Genomic DNA, 16,829 nt, shown 5'->3' with positions numbered 1-16,829 from the left:
TGACTTGTACTGAAAACTTTACAAGTACAAATAGAATTCTGCTGAAGGGTAATGTTGTTGGAATAATGAAAGATTAAAATATTAGCGTTACCTAAAACAATACCTGAGTTTGAATAAAAACTAAAGAAATAAATCCTTAGAAATGTTATTGAGTAATGTGGGAATTGCGCTAATTTCAGGTGACAATAAATACAACAGAACAAAAAGAAAACAACTTTGACTGTGTAACACTATTTTCACACACACACCCCCACAGACATCAATCACTGTAAGAGGACATTGCACAGGACTCTCTGTTCAGTTTGAAGCTTGTAATACCTGCACAGTGCAATGGGCAACATGCATGTCGATGGGGGAAAGCAGTGCCTGTGCTGGGACTCGCCATGATCACCATCTAGCATATTTCAAATAACTTCTCAGTGTCCTCATGCTTTCAATGTGCGCCTCACAGACCTCAAGAGAGGGACTTACAGGATTGTTCATGTGACTGAATAGCTGCTCAGCTTGCTACATTGCCAACAGAGGGGGGTCGAGGAAGGGACGTTAGAGAGGAGGGGTGGGAGGGTTCAGGGAAAGTTAAGTGTTAGGGCTTAGTTTGAGCCAGAGGAGATAACAGTAGGATCAGACATAATACACGTTGATTGCAAAGTAACACAGTTTCAGCACTGAACGTGTTGTTAAAGGTTAACAGCAGTAAAACACTGATGACGACAGACGGACAGACGCTGGGACGGTCTGTGGATTATGGAGACAAAGAAGATGGAGGGACTCCTTGTTCTGCGTAGCATTGTGACAAAGTACAGCAGCTTGCAGCAGAGGAGAGAAAGTGATGGCAGCCAGGATCCTAAAGAGCTGTGATTTATGTAACGCTGGATCAAGATTCTTGTTCAGACAAGCTTTCAGTGACATCTTCCTACTCCCAAAACAGAATTAACAAATCAAACAACAGAGTTTAAAAATGTTCAACAGTTTGTAAAACAACAGTGAAAACAAAATCAAAGTACAATTTCCTGGTTTATTTAAATTTGGTTCATTTAGGGTTCTCCAAAAATTTAACAAACCTTTTTCACACTTTCTCTAATTCCATTAATTTTATAATAAATTCAGGTCAGATGCAAAACGAGCGTTATCACCAGCCCATGTGGCACAGTAGGGATAGCATGTTCATTATAATGTGCAATGTTAGTTTTCCTATAAAATGTAAACGAGACTTCTTGATACTATCTTATAACAATGGTTTTCTTCTTGCCTAGTTTGTCTGTTTAGGTAAGGATACTGAACAGTTTTTTATTAAGTGTTCAAAGTAGGAGTCCACCAACAAATCAGCTCCACTTTCCTTAACTTTGGGAGATCAGCGATTAGTCAATACTGACATATGAAACTGATCCTGTCCACCAATCTTATCTACATTTAGATTTTATTTGTAAAACTTACTTAGCTTCACTATTATACACTACTTTGTGGTGATCTATCACACAAAGCAGAATAAAACACATTGAAGTTTGTGACAAAATGAAAGAGTACATTTTCTGAAATGTTCATTTTATTAAGCTAACTGTACATATCTGTTTGATTATACTTAATCCTTCCATGTTCTGGCACTAGAGGACTTCACTGAACAGTTTGAAAGGAAAAAGGGTGAAGACAGAAGGAAAAGACATGCGCCAAATATTCAGACACCACTAATTGAAGACTCCAGCTTCTGCACACGGTGCGCCCTTTCTACCAACTGAGCCACCAAGCACTCAAATCCTTTCTTTGCAAGTTTTCAAAATAGGATGTGCCAGAGGATGGTAGAGCTTCAGTTAGTGCATCTGGTGGCTTTTTCTTCCAAAAATGAGATATTTTGCACCTCAGGAAACATATGACATATGAACTGGTACTTACTGGTTTCATTAATCAGATCAACATTATCACCTAAAAACATGTTGATGAGTGAGCTTTCACTAAGATAAGGACAAACACCTACCTTTTGCAACTGCGTCTCCAACTTACTACACTCCTCTTTTTTCTGCTCGATGGCGATTTCCAGGGACTTGAGCTTTGAGTCCTTCTTGAGGCCAGAAGATGCCAGGGATGATGCATGTTCTTTGAGATCGATGAGACTAGACTGAAGGCAGAGACGTTGAAAGCACGTTTAAATCCAGCAGCCTTGCCTTGTCAGCAGGTGTGAAAGGTCACAGAATCAGAGGAGACAGCTGCTGAAAGAGACACTTAGTAGATGCACTACACTGCTTACACAGAGGAGAGCTGGATGTTCTACAAAGAAGCACAGAGAGAGGCATGTGGATTCACCCTGACACCCTCGCACAGACGATCTCACACCTACCTCCTTCTCTGTTAACTCTATCTGCAGGTTGTTGACCTTCTCCTTCAGGTCTTTGTTCTCCTTCTTATAGGAATCCACTTCTTCCAGACGTTCTCTGTCTTCTCTCTCTCTTTGGTCCTTTAATCGCTCAATAATTCTCTCCTAACAAAATGAAACAAAACCATAAATGCACACTAGTTAATATGATTCTAAAATAAACAGTAAAGGCAACTTTTCAACCACTAAAGTTTGCAGTCGATCTTGTAACGATATAAAAAAAATATATCAAAATTATGTTTTAAAATTGCTCTGAAAAGATGACAAGATAATTACATGTTTGTTTTAAATTAAATGACTGAAGCACAATCTGTCATATCTCAAAGGCCATAAATATATCATTATAAAATGATTGTGTCTTGAAATGTTCCTAACATTTTTTATTTTATTTTACTTTGACAAAGAAAATCAATGAAAACCTGAAGCTTCGCAATTAAAGTTCTTCTATGCAAGGAAAATTTTTAATGATTATCCAACACAGTTCACAATTTTAAGCCACTTGATTCATCAGTAATTCAGCTCTGAAAAAAGACAACATAAGATCATCAGTTTCTGATTTTACTCTTTATAGGCAAATGTTTGTGTAAAATGAACATTGTTCTTTTATTCTATGAACTACTGACAACATGTCTCTGAAATTCCAAGCAAAAATGTTATATTTATTAACAAAAATGAAAAATGGTCAAAATAATGGGAAAAAAATGCTTTCAGACCTCAAGTAATGCAAAGAAAACAAGATCATATTGATTTAGAGATAGCAATGCTAATGTTCTAACTCAGGAAGAGTTCAGAAATCAATATTTGGTGGAAAAACCAGGAGGTTTTCAATGTGGTTCATTTTTCCAGAGTTGAAGCTTCTGAATGTTGAACCTCAAACCAGAAAGTTTCATTTTTCCCAATATTTGCATTTCTTGTCATAATTTCTGCATTTACATTATGAGATCATACTGATGTGCAAGATTGTAACACAAAGAGATGTAAAAAAACACAATAAAAAAAAATCAGATCTCAATGTTGCACCTTCTCTGAGAGCGCCTCCTCCAGGGTGGCCAGGGCAGTGTCTGTGTTACTGGAGTCGGTCTGCAGAGACTTGATTCTGTCCTTCAGGTTTCCCAGCTGCTTCTCTTTGTCTCTCAGCTGCTCCTGCAGGTTCTCAATCTGTTTCATTCAAATAGAACAAAACTGCATTAAGTATAATATCACAATTGCACAAAGCATTATTTAAGATTGAAGTAGCTATATGTATTCAAAAAGACAATAAAAAAGCCAGGACTTTTACAATCTTTTACAATATGGCTTTTTTGGTTTAAGGGTATATATAAGCATGCTGCAAACAGGCACTTGCTACATGAATAAAACAGTACTAACAAGTATATGTTAGACTTATGCTTCTGATAATGCTTTTAATAACCCTAAAGGTTTGTGAAATTATGTCAAATTCAACTGGGAATAAAACTGTTGTGGTCAGTGGGTTTTAATTTTGGCCTTTGCTTTCATATCTAGCGTGCAGGTTAGTTTATTTCCAGGTTGTTTTTATAGAATTATAAACTTTTTGTTCTTTTTTTTCTTCCTTTCAGTTTCTAGTTTTTATTTGAACCAAATGTCCAAATGAATCATTGCTGCTGGTCTGGTCTTAGTCCTAGTTCTATTACTGCAACTTCCAATATGCTGATTGATCCCTTTCTGGTTATGTTACTAAATATGCTAACATCCTTTTACGTTTTTAGTCAAGGTCATTGTTTGTGTTTGAGCTTTCTGCTTATATTTGAGAATATGTTTGATATTAATCTTATGTTTGATGTTTTGGATTCCACATTCAACATTTATTAGGCCTCCATTCTTATTAGGCCTCCATTCTTATCTTATAGGCCTCCAGTATAAGAATGGAGGCCTAATAAATGTTGTTCTTTGACATGCAAAGAAAACATATTTTCCAGCAAATGATGTTGGAAAGAGAGAGTCTGTGAATTTGATACTTGCAACGTCTTTCCAAAAAGCAGGGACAGAATTTCTTTTTTCTCTTGTGCAAACAAAGTTATCACTATGTTACATCAGGTTATGTTAAACAATCCTGGCCACATCCAGGATGTGAGGAGACAAACCAGTTTGAATAAAGAAAGCTTTCATTTTCTTGCTAATATAGGCAAGGCAGGTTTATTCATATACTGTAGCTCCATTCGTAAGTGAGGTTATCCAAAGTGCTTTGCAGGATAACAACAACAACAAAAGACGAAAGCAAAAACAATTAGTTTTTTTCTTCAAACAGAGCTCAGTATGCCAGCACTAAAAAGCATTTTAAAATGTAGATTTAGCAGGCTAATTTAAATCTAAATCTATTTGCTAATATAACAGTTCAATCAATAATCAGTGATCCAGCAAACAGTTCATTAGTCAGAATCTTTGGCCAATGCCTTTGAAAACCGGAAGCCAGTGCTGTGATTTAAAAACTTGTCTAATATGAGTGAGTTTGCTTGTGGCAGAAAAACTCTGGCTGTGAAATTTTGGATGAGCTGCAGCTGTCAGACCAGCAAAGATATTGTTTCTGTAATCTAACCTACTGAAAATAAACGAATCACAACATTTTCCTGTCGTGTTTTCACAGGTAATTATTTATTGTTGTTTTGTGAAAATTCACATCTGGATCCTTTATTGGCATATTTTTATAGTAGTTACAACATCTGGGATGTTGTTATGTTAAAGCAAATTTCTGTTTGATTTTTTTTTTTATTTGATTTGTTAAATTTCAGTTTAATTTACATATTTTTTTATTTAATCTGAATCTCTAAGATAAGAAACTGTAAACATACGTAGGTAACAGGAGACACTCAAACAGACAGGCACATAAGTGGCTGCATTTGCTTAAGGAGGGAGAAACAAATTGTGCATACGAATTTGATTCTTTAAACTCAAGCAAAGACAGATATACTGTTTAAACAATACTGCCAACCACAATGAAGGTCTTTGTGATAACACAGTTAGCCTGATAATTTAAATGACAAATTACAGGAATTGTGCAAGATCGTTGGTGATACACAAACAGTGAAAAATTATTGTTGAAATGAAGTATTTTGTGAAAGCTGGGGGTAATTCACATAGATCCAGATAAAGAGAAACAAAAACAAAAAAAAACATACAATTGCCCTTGTGGCTTTACTTCCTTTCTGTTCCAGTGTGTATAGAGGGATTTGCAAATGTAAAACAATGCCCTGAAATTGTATTATTGGTAAGATTTTCTTTATACAGATGCTGCTTGCCTTGCAAATTTCAACAAACATAACTCAAATGAATTATTGAGCAGTACAAAATCATTTTTAGCAAAAAAATTTAACAGGATGTAATAATGGACTAGAAAGCACCACAAGTTTTTCTTTTTTGTTTGATATTATGTAACAATCGCATTACATTAACTCTGGATGCCATAGCTGTGAATATATGAAATTTTTTCAGAGTCAGTCACTAGAAAATCTGATAAACTTCAGTCAGTTCTCTTTATATTCATCAGTTAAAAAAAATATAATTTTCTTTTAAATTTTTTACACTCAGTAGTTGCACTTTTAAACCGTCTTGAACATCTAACAATTTAAAAATACCTTCTTAAAAGTTATAGTGTAATGTTACTAAAGATTTAATGCCTCAATCTTGTTAGGGTTTTGGGCTGGTTATAAAAATTATTTCCTGTGTCTTCTTCGCACTTTTGTACTTGTTGTGGTAGAAAGACATTGAAAATAGTACAGCAAAGAAGTAAGAGGAGGGAGCAAATAGTGGAAGAAAAGTTTATCTAAAACCCCGGCTTTGTGAACTCTCAGAACTTATAAGTTAGATCATAATAATAAGTTAAATAATAAGTTAACATTTTAGACACAACTAGATAATAAAAAAGTCAATTAGTGATCACGTTATCATAATTAGACACATCTTAAAGTAAGCAGTTGAAGTAAATTTCTTGTTTTTTTCTTTTTTCTGGATACTAAGACCTCTCAGATAAACTCCCACTCATCTCGGAGAGAGTAAACACTCTGCTTTGTGTTTTCAGTGAGTGACTGCAGTCCAGGAAACAGTAATCTGATAAAACATCCCATTGCATCACTGTTTTTGTTTGAAATTTTCTTATGACTCCTAGAGTAATACTACAAGTTACACCCACACGCCTCAGTGGGGTCAGAGTTTTCTATAGCAAAATAATGTAATAGATTCAGCTATTTTTCCTCAACTTCAACTTTTAAACAGGGTGACTTTTTTCTTTGCTCCTCTCACCTTTTTCTGCAGGACATTAATCTTCCTTTCTTTAACCTCCAGCATGTCCTTCATGTCCCTGATCTCTCCAGCGAGAGTTCCCTTCTCCTCTGTCAGGTCCTGCAGCTGCTTAGTTTTCTTGTTCAGAAAGGACTCTTTTTCCTCCAGACGCAGACGTAGAGCATCGACCTAAAGAATGGCACACACTCAAATAGCTTAGAAAAAGTTACAGTGATTACTGTATTGTTTTTATCAAATGTGCTTTTCAGTGCCGTTAATATTTTAGAAGAACGTTCCAATTCATCCAGCTTTTAAATGATACTGTAAATAGAGAGTTTCTAGGAGAGATATTTCACCTTGAAGTCAGAAAACAACTCCTGGGTTATTTCTTTAAATCAAATGTTGAGGTTGTGGTGCTAGTAAAGATGTTCAGTCAAACATTTGGTCAAAAATTATTTCCCAACAACGTTTATCTAGCAAACTGTGATCCATTGCATATTTCGACATCCTTTTTATCAGGATCAACAATAACGTCTCCAGCAAATTGAGTTTCTATTTATTGGATCAGACCACACAGGCCAGCCTTCTGTCCCCGCATGCATTAATGAACCGTGGCCACCCTTGGCCACATTGTTGCTTTCTTGGACAAGTGTTGATTGATACTGATAGCTGCAGACCTGGAAGACACGAACGCTGCAGACATGAGCTGCAGTTTGGAGATGCTGTGACCCAACCACTGCTTGGTTCTTGTTCAATTTGCTTAAATCCTTGTGGTTACCAATTTTTTCCTCTACATGCATTGACAATGAGGAAAAAACTGTTCAGTAGCTGCCAAATATATCTAACCTGATGACAGATGTCATGATGGAGCGATAACAAGTGCTCCTCACTCCACCTGTTGCAATGTTTTGCCTGACTGGGATATACAGTAATGAGTATGAATTTAGTTATTTTTGTTCGCACACATTTTGTGACCTTGCAATGACAGGGCAGGTACAGAACCTAGCAAGACAGAAAAGCAGTCATTTGAACCCATAAATAATATTTGAGCACTAAACTAAATTTTCTTATCAACTAGTGGTTTTGTTGGCAATTTGTGGAATCATACTCAATGCACAAAGTGAGCCCAGGTCTTGGTTTTCTGGCCCAGTAAAGAATTGGAGGGATAAATGTGAGAAACCCTTTCGATCTGACTCCAACATTTGTCTCTGGTCAATTATACCATTTGTCTCAGGGATAATTATACCCACAACAAAGCAGCAGATGATGTCTTTTCTACGTAAGAAACTGGACATTTCAGATTAAAAGTTCATGTTTTTAATACAATAATAAAGGGCCTGAATTCACTGCATATTATTTGTGTTTTATTTGTTTGTTTTTTTAGTATAAAACTGTAAAATGCATCAGTTACAGCTATTTGTTTGTGAATTTAGAAACACAATTACAAAACATATTACCATATCAAATTTAAGGTACTTAAACAAATGTAAATACTTTACCCTTGTAAGATATTTACAAATGTAAGGTATTTACAGATAGTAAAAAGTTACCTATTTATGGTTCAATCCACCAATTTTTTCTTTCAACAGCCTCTTTAAATTCTTTCATTTGTGATTCAGTTTTAGTCTCAGTTGGTCGCAGCAGATTGACGCTCCGACAGTCATTATCTGAGCGTCCATCTGAAGGTGTCTTCCTGTCAAAATGGGATTGTTCCTTCCCACTGTTGCCATATACATGCTCAGTTTTGGGGAAAAGCTCCAAACTCAATGGCTCAATGCAAAATGGGCTGAGTTTCCTTAAATTATAAACTTTTTACCAATCAAATTGGAATCTATATGCTTGAATATGTATCTGCCTGCAGACAAGGGGTAGGATTAAATTGGTGTTCTCTTCTAACTGCTCCTTTTCAAACAGAAAAGTAGTAGCAAACAATATATTTTGTTCTTGGTTATGTATACACTTGTTTGTCTTTGTCTTACTGATTTCTTGTTCTCTTGTTTTTAGAAACCTGTTAGAAGCAAATAAATCAAATCAAGAAAATAACGGATTGATTTGATTTGATATTAGTGTATATAAATTGCATTTGCATTTCTTGTATAGTGCCTTGAGGCAAGATTTACTTGGAATAGGTAAAATAAACTAATTTAAAAGTTTTTTGTGAGCTTGTAAAACACTATTTAGGGTAAACAGCTTTCTATCTGATTACTCAAGTTACTTGTTTGCAAAAAAAGATTGTTCTAAAGCATCAGCAGAAAAAAAACACCATTCATTCAAACTGCTTATCTGACTTTTCCTCATTGACCTGAATCTTTACAACACGTATAAGCAAGACAGCAGTCTTAATACAGCCACCATTATTTAGCTTATTTTTTTGTATAGCATGTCCTGACACGGTACAAGGTGCAACGACTGTCACCTGCATGAAATGTTTCATGTTTCATTTTAAAATTTCCCGAGGAGGAAATGGGAATGTTTGTGTTTTGTTTAGTTGGCAAACAAGTGAGGGATTTTTTTGTACTACCTCTGTTTGGAGAATGGCAGCACGTTGCTCTTTGGCAGTGAGAGACTCTTTGAGAACTTCGATATGCTGTTTGCAGTCCGAGTTCTGGTTGTTGAGGGTCTCCAGCTTTGTTTGCAGAGCCAGCAGTTCCGACTCTTTCTTTGACAGCTCCTGCTTCAGTTGGTCAATCTGTTCAACACACAATAAAAATCCTTTCAGCTTGCTGACTGAACCAAGACATCAGCAATGTGACGTTTTTACCAATGACCACGTGTGTGTGTACATCTGAGAAAAAAACTTCTGGTTGAGCAGTGAGCTATACATTGCAGTTGGACTACTATCTTCATCAACACAGTTTTCTCTCATTAAAAATGCATTTTGGGCTGACTCCCCGCCATTTGTCATATATTATACATTGTCCCTATTCATGATTGATGAAAAGAGGTTTAAAAATAGACCAACAAAACTGTGGCTGCTCTGTGACTAGTTCTGTTTTATGGGGTGCTCTTTGTAAACACAATCTGAAACCTCTAAACCAGCACTGTGGGCAGCACAGTGCTGGTCATTTAATTCCCTTCATCATTTTATACCTGTATATTTTTGAAAACATCGAAATGGGTCCTTTTATCTAACTAACAAGTTGTCTATAATAGAATTTATTATGCTTCACCTGTTATGTAAATGTGGTTTTAAAACTTGAAAAATAGGAATCACCACCTGGAGGTTGATTGGAGTTATTTTGGTTTGATCAGTGGGTCATATTTAATAAAAGTCAGCAATTTTATAAACGGTTAATAACCAACATGGATTAAAGAAAAAAATACAGTGGAAAAATAACATTTTCAGTTAATACTATACAATTAAATATCAGGATTTGAGCGGTTCTGGGTTGTATGGTGGCCTTGCAGCAAGAAAGTCAAGAATTAAAGTCACAACTTCTGTTTTTGCCAGAAGTTTCCATGTTGTCCTTGTGCATGTATGGGCTCTTTTTGAGTAGTCCACCCTCTTCCTACAGTCCAAGAACATGACATAAAGCATGACATAAAAAAATGTAAAAGATAAAGCAAAGCAAAAAACAAAAGAAAAACATGACTGGTGGGCTTAGTGGGCTCTTTAAGTTACCTTACAGGTGAGTGTGTTCACATTTGTTTGTCCTGTGTGTTTCTGTGTTGCCCTCTGATGAACTGGCGATCTATCATGGGTGATCCCCATTTCTCGCGCAAAGACTGCTGGAAAATAAGCACTAACAGATGGATTTAAGCAATTTAAGACTAACTTCATAATTGATGAAAAACACCAGAGAAAAATAAGTTCATGCTCAATGATTTCATTATATTAGTACAATGTTTTCTGTTCAGAGGTATGAAGTGCAAATAGAAAGGAATGTTATTGTAAATGTGTGGTAATGAAAAGAGGACATGAATTGGCAGGAAGATAAATTGACTTGGAGCAATCATCAATTCCTGCAACTGCTTCTTATATTGCACAACTGATATATAAACACTTGCAAGATTTGACAATACAGTATAGAGTGGCTTCAAAAGTGTACATGCCATCATATAATCTTGTGTCAATACTTTTGAACAAAAAGATAAAAAAGGTCCAGATCACGATGGTCTCAACATCCTCTTTCACTCCAGGTGTGATTTTCTTTTAGTGAAATGTTGTTGTTGTTTTTTTCTCTGTGTGAAAAATATTTGGAATCATTGCAGAGACGTTTTTGTTGTCTTCATCATACCATAACACATTTTATCAAAAGTGTTTGGATGTTTTCCTCAAAAGAAATTAATTGTGAACTGAATCAAAACCAACACTTCAACAAAGTGTTAGTTTGAGGCTGCCCACATTTTTTCTATCATTGTAATTTTTCTATTTCTTACATGTTTCCTCCAAAAGAAAATACTTTTCAACTAAATCATGCAGAACATGTCTTATCTTTAGAAAAAGTTTAGAAAACATGAACGATTTCTTTGTAAATGTCATAGAAATCTTGCATTGTAACTGGGATGTGTGCAGATTTAAAGAGACCCTGTATTAATTTAAGCATGTGTTTTGAAGTTAGGTGACAGTCATAATCAGCTCTTTAAGGGGTTTTCACACCTTTTGTCTGTTTCCTCTTGGATTTGTTGTGATCAGTTATTGATTTAAATTGTGCAAATAAAAAGAACAAAATGATGTGTACAAAAGTTTCCATCATAAAAAGTCAAGAGTTTGTGTTCCTCTCCAAACCTCCAACAATAGATAAGCAAAGTTTGTGAGCAAATGAGGATCATCATCTCAGCTGAAAAAAACTGAGATTAAAGAGCAATCCTGTTTCTGAACCCGCATGCACATGGCCTCTACCTTAGTCTTCATAAACTTGGAGTGGTTCTTGTAGACCTCCATCTGTTTGATTTCCTCCTCTCGATCCTCTGTGTTTAGTAAGCTGTTCGCCTTCAGCATCTGGATCTCATCCTCCAGATCTCGAATGTTGCGCTCCAGAGAGGCAATTTTGGTATCCTGCACACAAACACGCGAAAGAGACACACCTCAAAACCAAGACCAGCATTTCCACTAGCCGAGTACTGCAAAAATAATCAGAACTACAGACAAGAGTCCACGAATAAATGTAAAGACTGAAAGCAACCGCAACGATTTGGACAGACAGAGAGACAGAAGAGAGGTAAAAGGGGGAGATGCAGAGAGATAAAGAGTGAATGGAAGAAGCTCTCTGGTTTGGCTCAGAACAACTGCAGTATCTGTCGGGGAAATCAAAAGCTTTCTACCCAGCTCTTTGCAGCGGCTCAAAGGATTAATCACCATTGGGAAATATTGAGTGCACATCCAGCACAACCTGATCCTTCAGGAACAGAGAGAGGCGTACAAAAATAAAAAGGAAAAAGTAACAAGCTCTAGCTTCAGTTGTGGAGGCTTGCAGATAAATGCAGAATCAAGTCTCTGGACTGCAACTGAGAGACCAGCTTTAGCTTCACGGCTTTTTAAATAAATAATACTACGTCTTTAAGATTAGCCATGGTTCATCTCCCTCTCCAGCAGAGCATAGAGCAACCTTGCTTCTTCCTGCCTCTCTCTCTTTTTTAATATCGTCCTTCCTTCCTCTTTGTGAACTTGTGAACTTATAGCCATTAGCAGGGTCAGCCACAGCCTGCTGAACAACATGGGTGATGAGTTGTAATGAGAAATGAATGATTGGGAGTTTAATGTCAATGCGTAGAGCGCCGCTCGTGTGCATGCACTTCGCCCAGCTGCTGCATCTCACCTTACAAGAAGAACATCAATGAAGTGACAATTCTGCAACAGACATGAGGCGCCGTACCTTCAGAGAAGAGTGATTTTATCCCACGGACCTGGTCAGTGAATTGTGCTCGTTATCTGTCCCTGCATCTGTACATCCCTCTGTCTCTCCATATCCCTGCATACTGGCCTCTCACTGTCATAAACAACCACACCTGTTTCCATGGCAGCAGCAGGCAGGCTATATACGGTGCACCGTCTCTGGTGAGTGAGGAAGAAGAGAAGGCGGGAGGGAGGGATGGAGATGAGGGGGAAGGAGGGAAGGAGGTAGGATTATTTGCGCTTCCATCAGCATCAACAGAGAACAGGAGAGAGGAGAGAAGCAGGGTCTTCCTCCACAGCAAAAGGAGAAGGAGGAGGGGGCGGGACTTCCCTCGCCCAGTATGATAATCAACAGGGTACAGAGCGCCCTGAAGTCACATGACCAGGCTGTGGGAGGCTGGGCCGGTGCAGCCAAGCGAGAGGGGCTGTGTCAGCTCGGCGATGATGTCATGATTTATTTTGAGGAAGTGATGTCAGGCCTCTGCAGTGAGGCAGGGGGTGTCTACAGCAGCTCAGTAGCTGGATGTTCCTGATATTCTCCACTGTCACAGTGATATTGAATGCCCTTTTTATTAGCTACATCCTTTTCTCCATCTGTGTTTAGGAGTCTAAAATAGATTAAAGAAATAGTATGAACATGAGCTTAAATATAAGATTTGTTGTGGGTAGACTCCTGAAACTCTGATGTTTTCCTATGTTGAATAACATGTTTAGATTCACTCCTATAATTAGTTTAAAAGCTTTACTACAGTGTGTTGAGCTTTTTCATATCTTGTTTTGCTGCAAACAAAAAGTTCCATTTCTTTTTAATAAGATTTTATTTGAATGAAACAATGTGGTACATAACTGTAAAGCGAAAGGAAAGTGATCTATATTTTCAAATTTTTTTAAAAATAAAATTCTAAAGGTGTGGCATACTTCTGCATTTAGCTCTCCTGAGTCAATATTTTCACATCAGTCTTTTGCTGCAATTAAGGCTAAATTTTTTGAGAAATATGACTCTTCCAGCTTTGCAGATCTACAGACTGAAGTATTTGCTCATTCTGGTTTGATAACTCAGGCTATGCCAGGTTGGATGGAATGCACTGGTGAACATGAATTTTCATATCAGGTTCTCATTTTGATAAGGGTCAGGATCTTGTATTCAGCACATTGTGACTGTGTTGAACGTATATTTGTTGTATCTTTATTTTTTGAATAGGTTTCTCTTTGCCACTTTGAAGCTCATCTGCCAAATATGGCTCCTAGATAAGGAGCAGTCAGGTCTCACAACAGCCTGTTGCCAGCTCTCACAGCCAGTCTCATAGCTTTTTTGTTGCTTGTCCTGTCCTTGGGTAAAGAAACACGACACTCTGAGAGTCTGAACTCGAGTGCAGATGGTCCATGTTCAGTTTTTGCTCTGCTTTTGAACAAGATATTTTAATATGTAACTTTCACTTGGATAATCTTATTTTTTCATCACAATCTAAACCATCCCTTGTAGCTCTGCTAGCATGGCCATTGCTTTCCTATGCTATTCCACTTGATTCAAAACTCACTTCACTTCACAGTCTGGGCTTTCTGGGCTTGGATTCATCCATCCATCTATCCATTTTCTGTACACCCTTGTCCCTAGTGGGGTCAGGAGGGCTGCTGGTGTCTATCTCCAGCTAATCGGGCGAGAGGCAGGGTCACCCTGGACAGGTCGCCAGTCTGTCGCAGGGCAACACAGAGACAGACAGGACAAACAACTATGCACACTCACACATAGGGAGAATTTTGAGAGACCAATTAACCTGACAGTCATGTTTTTGGACTGCAGGAGGAAGCCACAGTCCAAAAACCAGAAGCCAGAGTGCCCGGAGAGAACCCACGCATGCACAGGGAGAACATGCAAACTCCATGCAGAAAGACCCCGGGCCAGGAATCGAACCCAGAACCTTCTTGCTGCAAGGCAACAGTGTGCCACTGTGCAGCTTTCACTTGGATTCCTCTGGTAAAATTTCAACTGGGCCAATAAGAGAACTGAAGGAGAAGTTATTATTCATGTCGGTTTTCTGCTCCATTTTAGTCTGCCTGTAGTTTTGGTAATGGCAGCAGAGGAAGTGAACGAGGACATCCAGTCCACATTGGTCATGCTTCCGAACACTGAATTAACAGCCACCTGGTTCAGCTTAGCACTTCTCTCTTTTAAGTGGAGGATGTTTACAGTGCAGTTAATTTCTGGTAAGCTTCATAGCTTCAGACTGCCACATTAAATACAGCACGGACAAGTGTTAGGGACTGGGTAAAATTTTAAACTTTAATAGAGTTCGCACTTCCAGGAAGCAATCATCATTTCTCAATAGCTAAGAGCCCAGACCCTCTGTACAAAGCAAAGTGTAAAACAAGAGGATACCAGGTTATAACTTTGTCCCTGTGTCAACTTTTTGTAGCCTTTGAAAACCTTTCATAACATGAAAGGTTTCACTGTCTAAAGTGTGCTCAGGGTCATACGCAGCATGACATTAAATTGAACTAATTTATACTTTCTTTCATCAATAACCTTTGTTTTGCCACTGTTTTGTGAAGGCAATACCCATTAAGAGAACAACTACAATTTTCACAATTTGGTAATTTTTTCTAAATAGGCAAAAGTTCTTGTTCTTCATCATCATATTTGGTCTTTAATGTCCTTTACAAACCCTCTACTATTACAAAACAGCTGTACTTGGTGGACTCCATTCATGAAGTGGGCTACTTCTGCAGGCAATTGGTAGTTGACTGTTATTAGTAAAAACTTTTGAAAATCATTTGTCCTTCTTGCTTTACTTCACAAATTACCTTGTGTTGATCTGTCCCAATAAAATACTTTTTTCTGACTGTAAGCTTACAAAAAGTGAAATAGTTCACCAGATATTACTAGGTTTGCAAGCTCTTTAATTCTAGTGATTCACCGAGTCCTTCTAGAGCAACATTACTTCCAAACTGTTCATTCCTGAGCTTTAATTTCAGATATGCATGATCAGAAAACGCACTAAAGAACCTCTATGCATCCTCCAAAAAAATCTTGATGGAAAATTTTACATAAACCTCCAGAGCTCTTGCAGAATCAAAGTCTGCTCAGTTTTTGCAGTCAGCGATGTGAGGAGTTGACTGTAAAAGAATCACATTGGCTGTCACAAACCTTTTCTTGTTTCAGTTTGACGCAAACCTCTTCAACAAACCAAACAAGATGAAATGTTGACTCTTGTTCAAGTTAGCACAAAAGCCCTGAAAGCTGATACAGCACCGTTCCATGTGTGAGAATGAGAGAGAGAGAGATGTCATGTCAGGCTGGTGATTGACTCAGCTGCAGCAAATTGCAGTGACAACAATAGATTCAGCAGAACATACATCAGCCTCTGTGGGAAACGCAATGAAAGGCTTGAGAATGGGAGCATATGAACACACAAGATTTGCTTTCACACAAATGCGGAGATGCTGTGTGTAGTCAAGTTCTTACTTTCATCTCTATGATGGTCTGCAAGGCCTTGGTTTTGCTTGGATCCTGATGAAGCTGATTTCTTCTGTGCAGTTCCTTTGGAAAACAAAAATAATTTCTAACTTTTTCTACACAAGAGCAAAGGATAAATAAAAATACAATGCAAACCATATGAGTCTGTTCTGTTCACGGTGCCACATTTACAAAAGTGCTCCACAGTTTTTGTACATATTACATCATCAGTGTATCACAAGGAGCAGACAGGAGAGCACTGAATTTATGATGCTGAGCACTGCCATCTAGTGACAAAGACACATACTAAATTTCAAATACTGTTTGTTACATTGTACCTCTCGCAGATGGATGTTTTCCTTCTCCTTCTGATCCAGAATTACTTCCAGGTGTCCGAGTTGGGCCTCGGCCTCAGCAATGCGCCTGGCTCTTTCCTGCTCTTCCTCTTCGGTCACCCTGCCCGGCCCAGGAGGCAGCCCTTTACTCTGCAGCATCTCCAGCAGCTTCTTAATGGACTCGTCCCTGGCACCGAGTGTTTGTTTCTGGGTCTCTATTCTTAGCTCCATCTCCTCCAGGGTTTTTCTAAGCAGGAAGAGCTCCTTGGCCTGCCTGTCGTGCTCGGCTTGCAGCCGGCGGAAGTTCTCCTCTGTCAGCTCGATGGTGGTGAAATGCTCCGAGCCAGATCGGTTTCCGCTCTCCTGCTGAAGCAGGTGGTTGAGGTCTCGCTGTGTGCGTAGCTCATCCTGCAGAGCCTGGATTGTCATTTGGAGATGCTGCAGGAGACGTGGACAGACATGGACGTGTACACACACACAAAGACCCGACGTGTTTAGGAATAAAACAGAATCCAATTTCATTTGTTTTAATCAAAACTAACATCAATGACGAAATGTATAATACTGGGAAGGTCTAACCTATGACACACCAGCACTTACATTACA

General features: G+C 38.0%; 1 protein-coding gene across 6 annotated transcripts in view; it reads right to left on the bottom strand.

The window, feature by feature from the left end:
* erc2 (ELKS/RAB6-interacting/CAST family member 2) overlaps positions 1–16,829 on the bottom strand; it is a 52,431-nt gene that overhangs the window by 17,887 nt on the left and 17,715 nt on the right. For 4 of the 6 annotated variants that reach the window (XM_023324655.1, XM_023324659.1, XM_023324656.1 and 1 more), the window contains 9 exons: positions 16,227–16,661; positions 15,898–15,972; positions 11,442–11,597; positions 9,120–9,287; positions 6,620–6,787; positions 3,386–3,523; positions 2,330–2,470; positions 1,970–2,110; positions 472–507 (listed from right to left, as the gene is read on the bottom strand). In XM_023324655.1, coding sequence (XP_023180423.1) covers positions 472–507; positions 1,970–2,110; positions 2,330–2,470; positions 3,386–3,523; positions 6,620–6,787; positions 9,120–9,287; positions 11,442–11,597; positions 15,898–15,972; positions 16,227–16,661 — 1,458 coding nt within the window. The remainder of the gene's footprint in view (positions 1–471; positions 508–1,969; positions 2,111–2,329; positions 2,471–3,385; positions 3,524–6,619; positions 6,788–9,119; positions 9,288–11,441; positions 11,598–15,897; positions 15,973–16,226; positions 16,662–16,829) is intronic. The other 2 variants (XM_023324657.1, XM_023324658.1) reach the window with 1 other exon arrangement.

This window comes from Xiphophorus maculatus, chromosome 20 (assembly GCF_002775205.1).
Source record: "Xiphophorus maculatus strain JP 163 A chromosome 20, X_maculatus-5.0-male, whole genome shotgun sequence".
In the NCBI taxonomy this organism is placed as follows: Eukaryota; Metazoa; Chordata; class Actinopteri; order Cyprinodontiformes; family Poeciliidae; genus Xiphophorus; species Xiphophorus maculatus.
The sequence above is the reverse complement of the archived record's forward strand: the minus strand, read 5'-3'. Positions and strand labels throughout refer to the sequence as shown.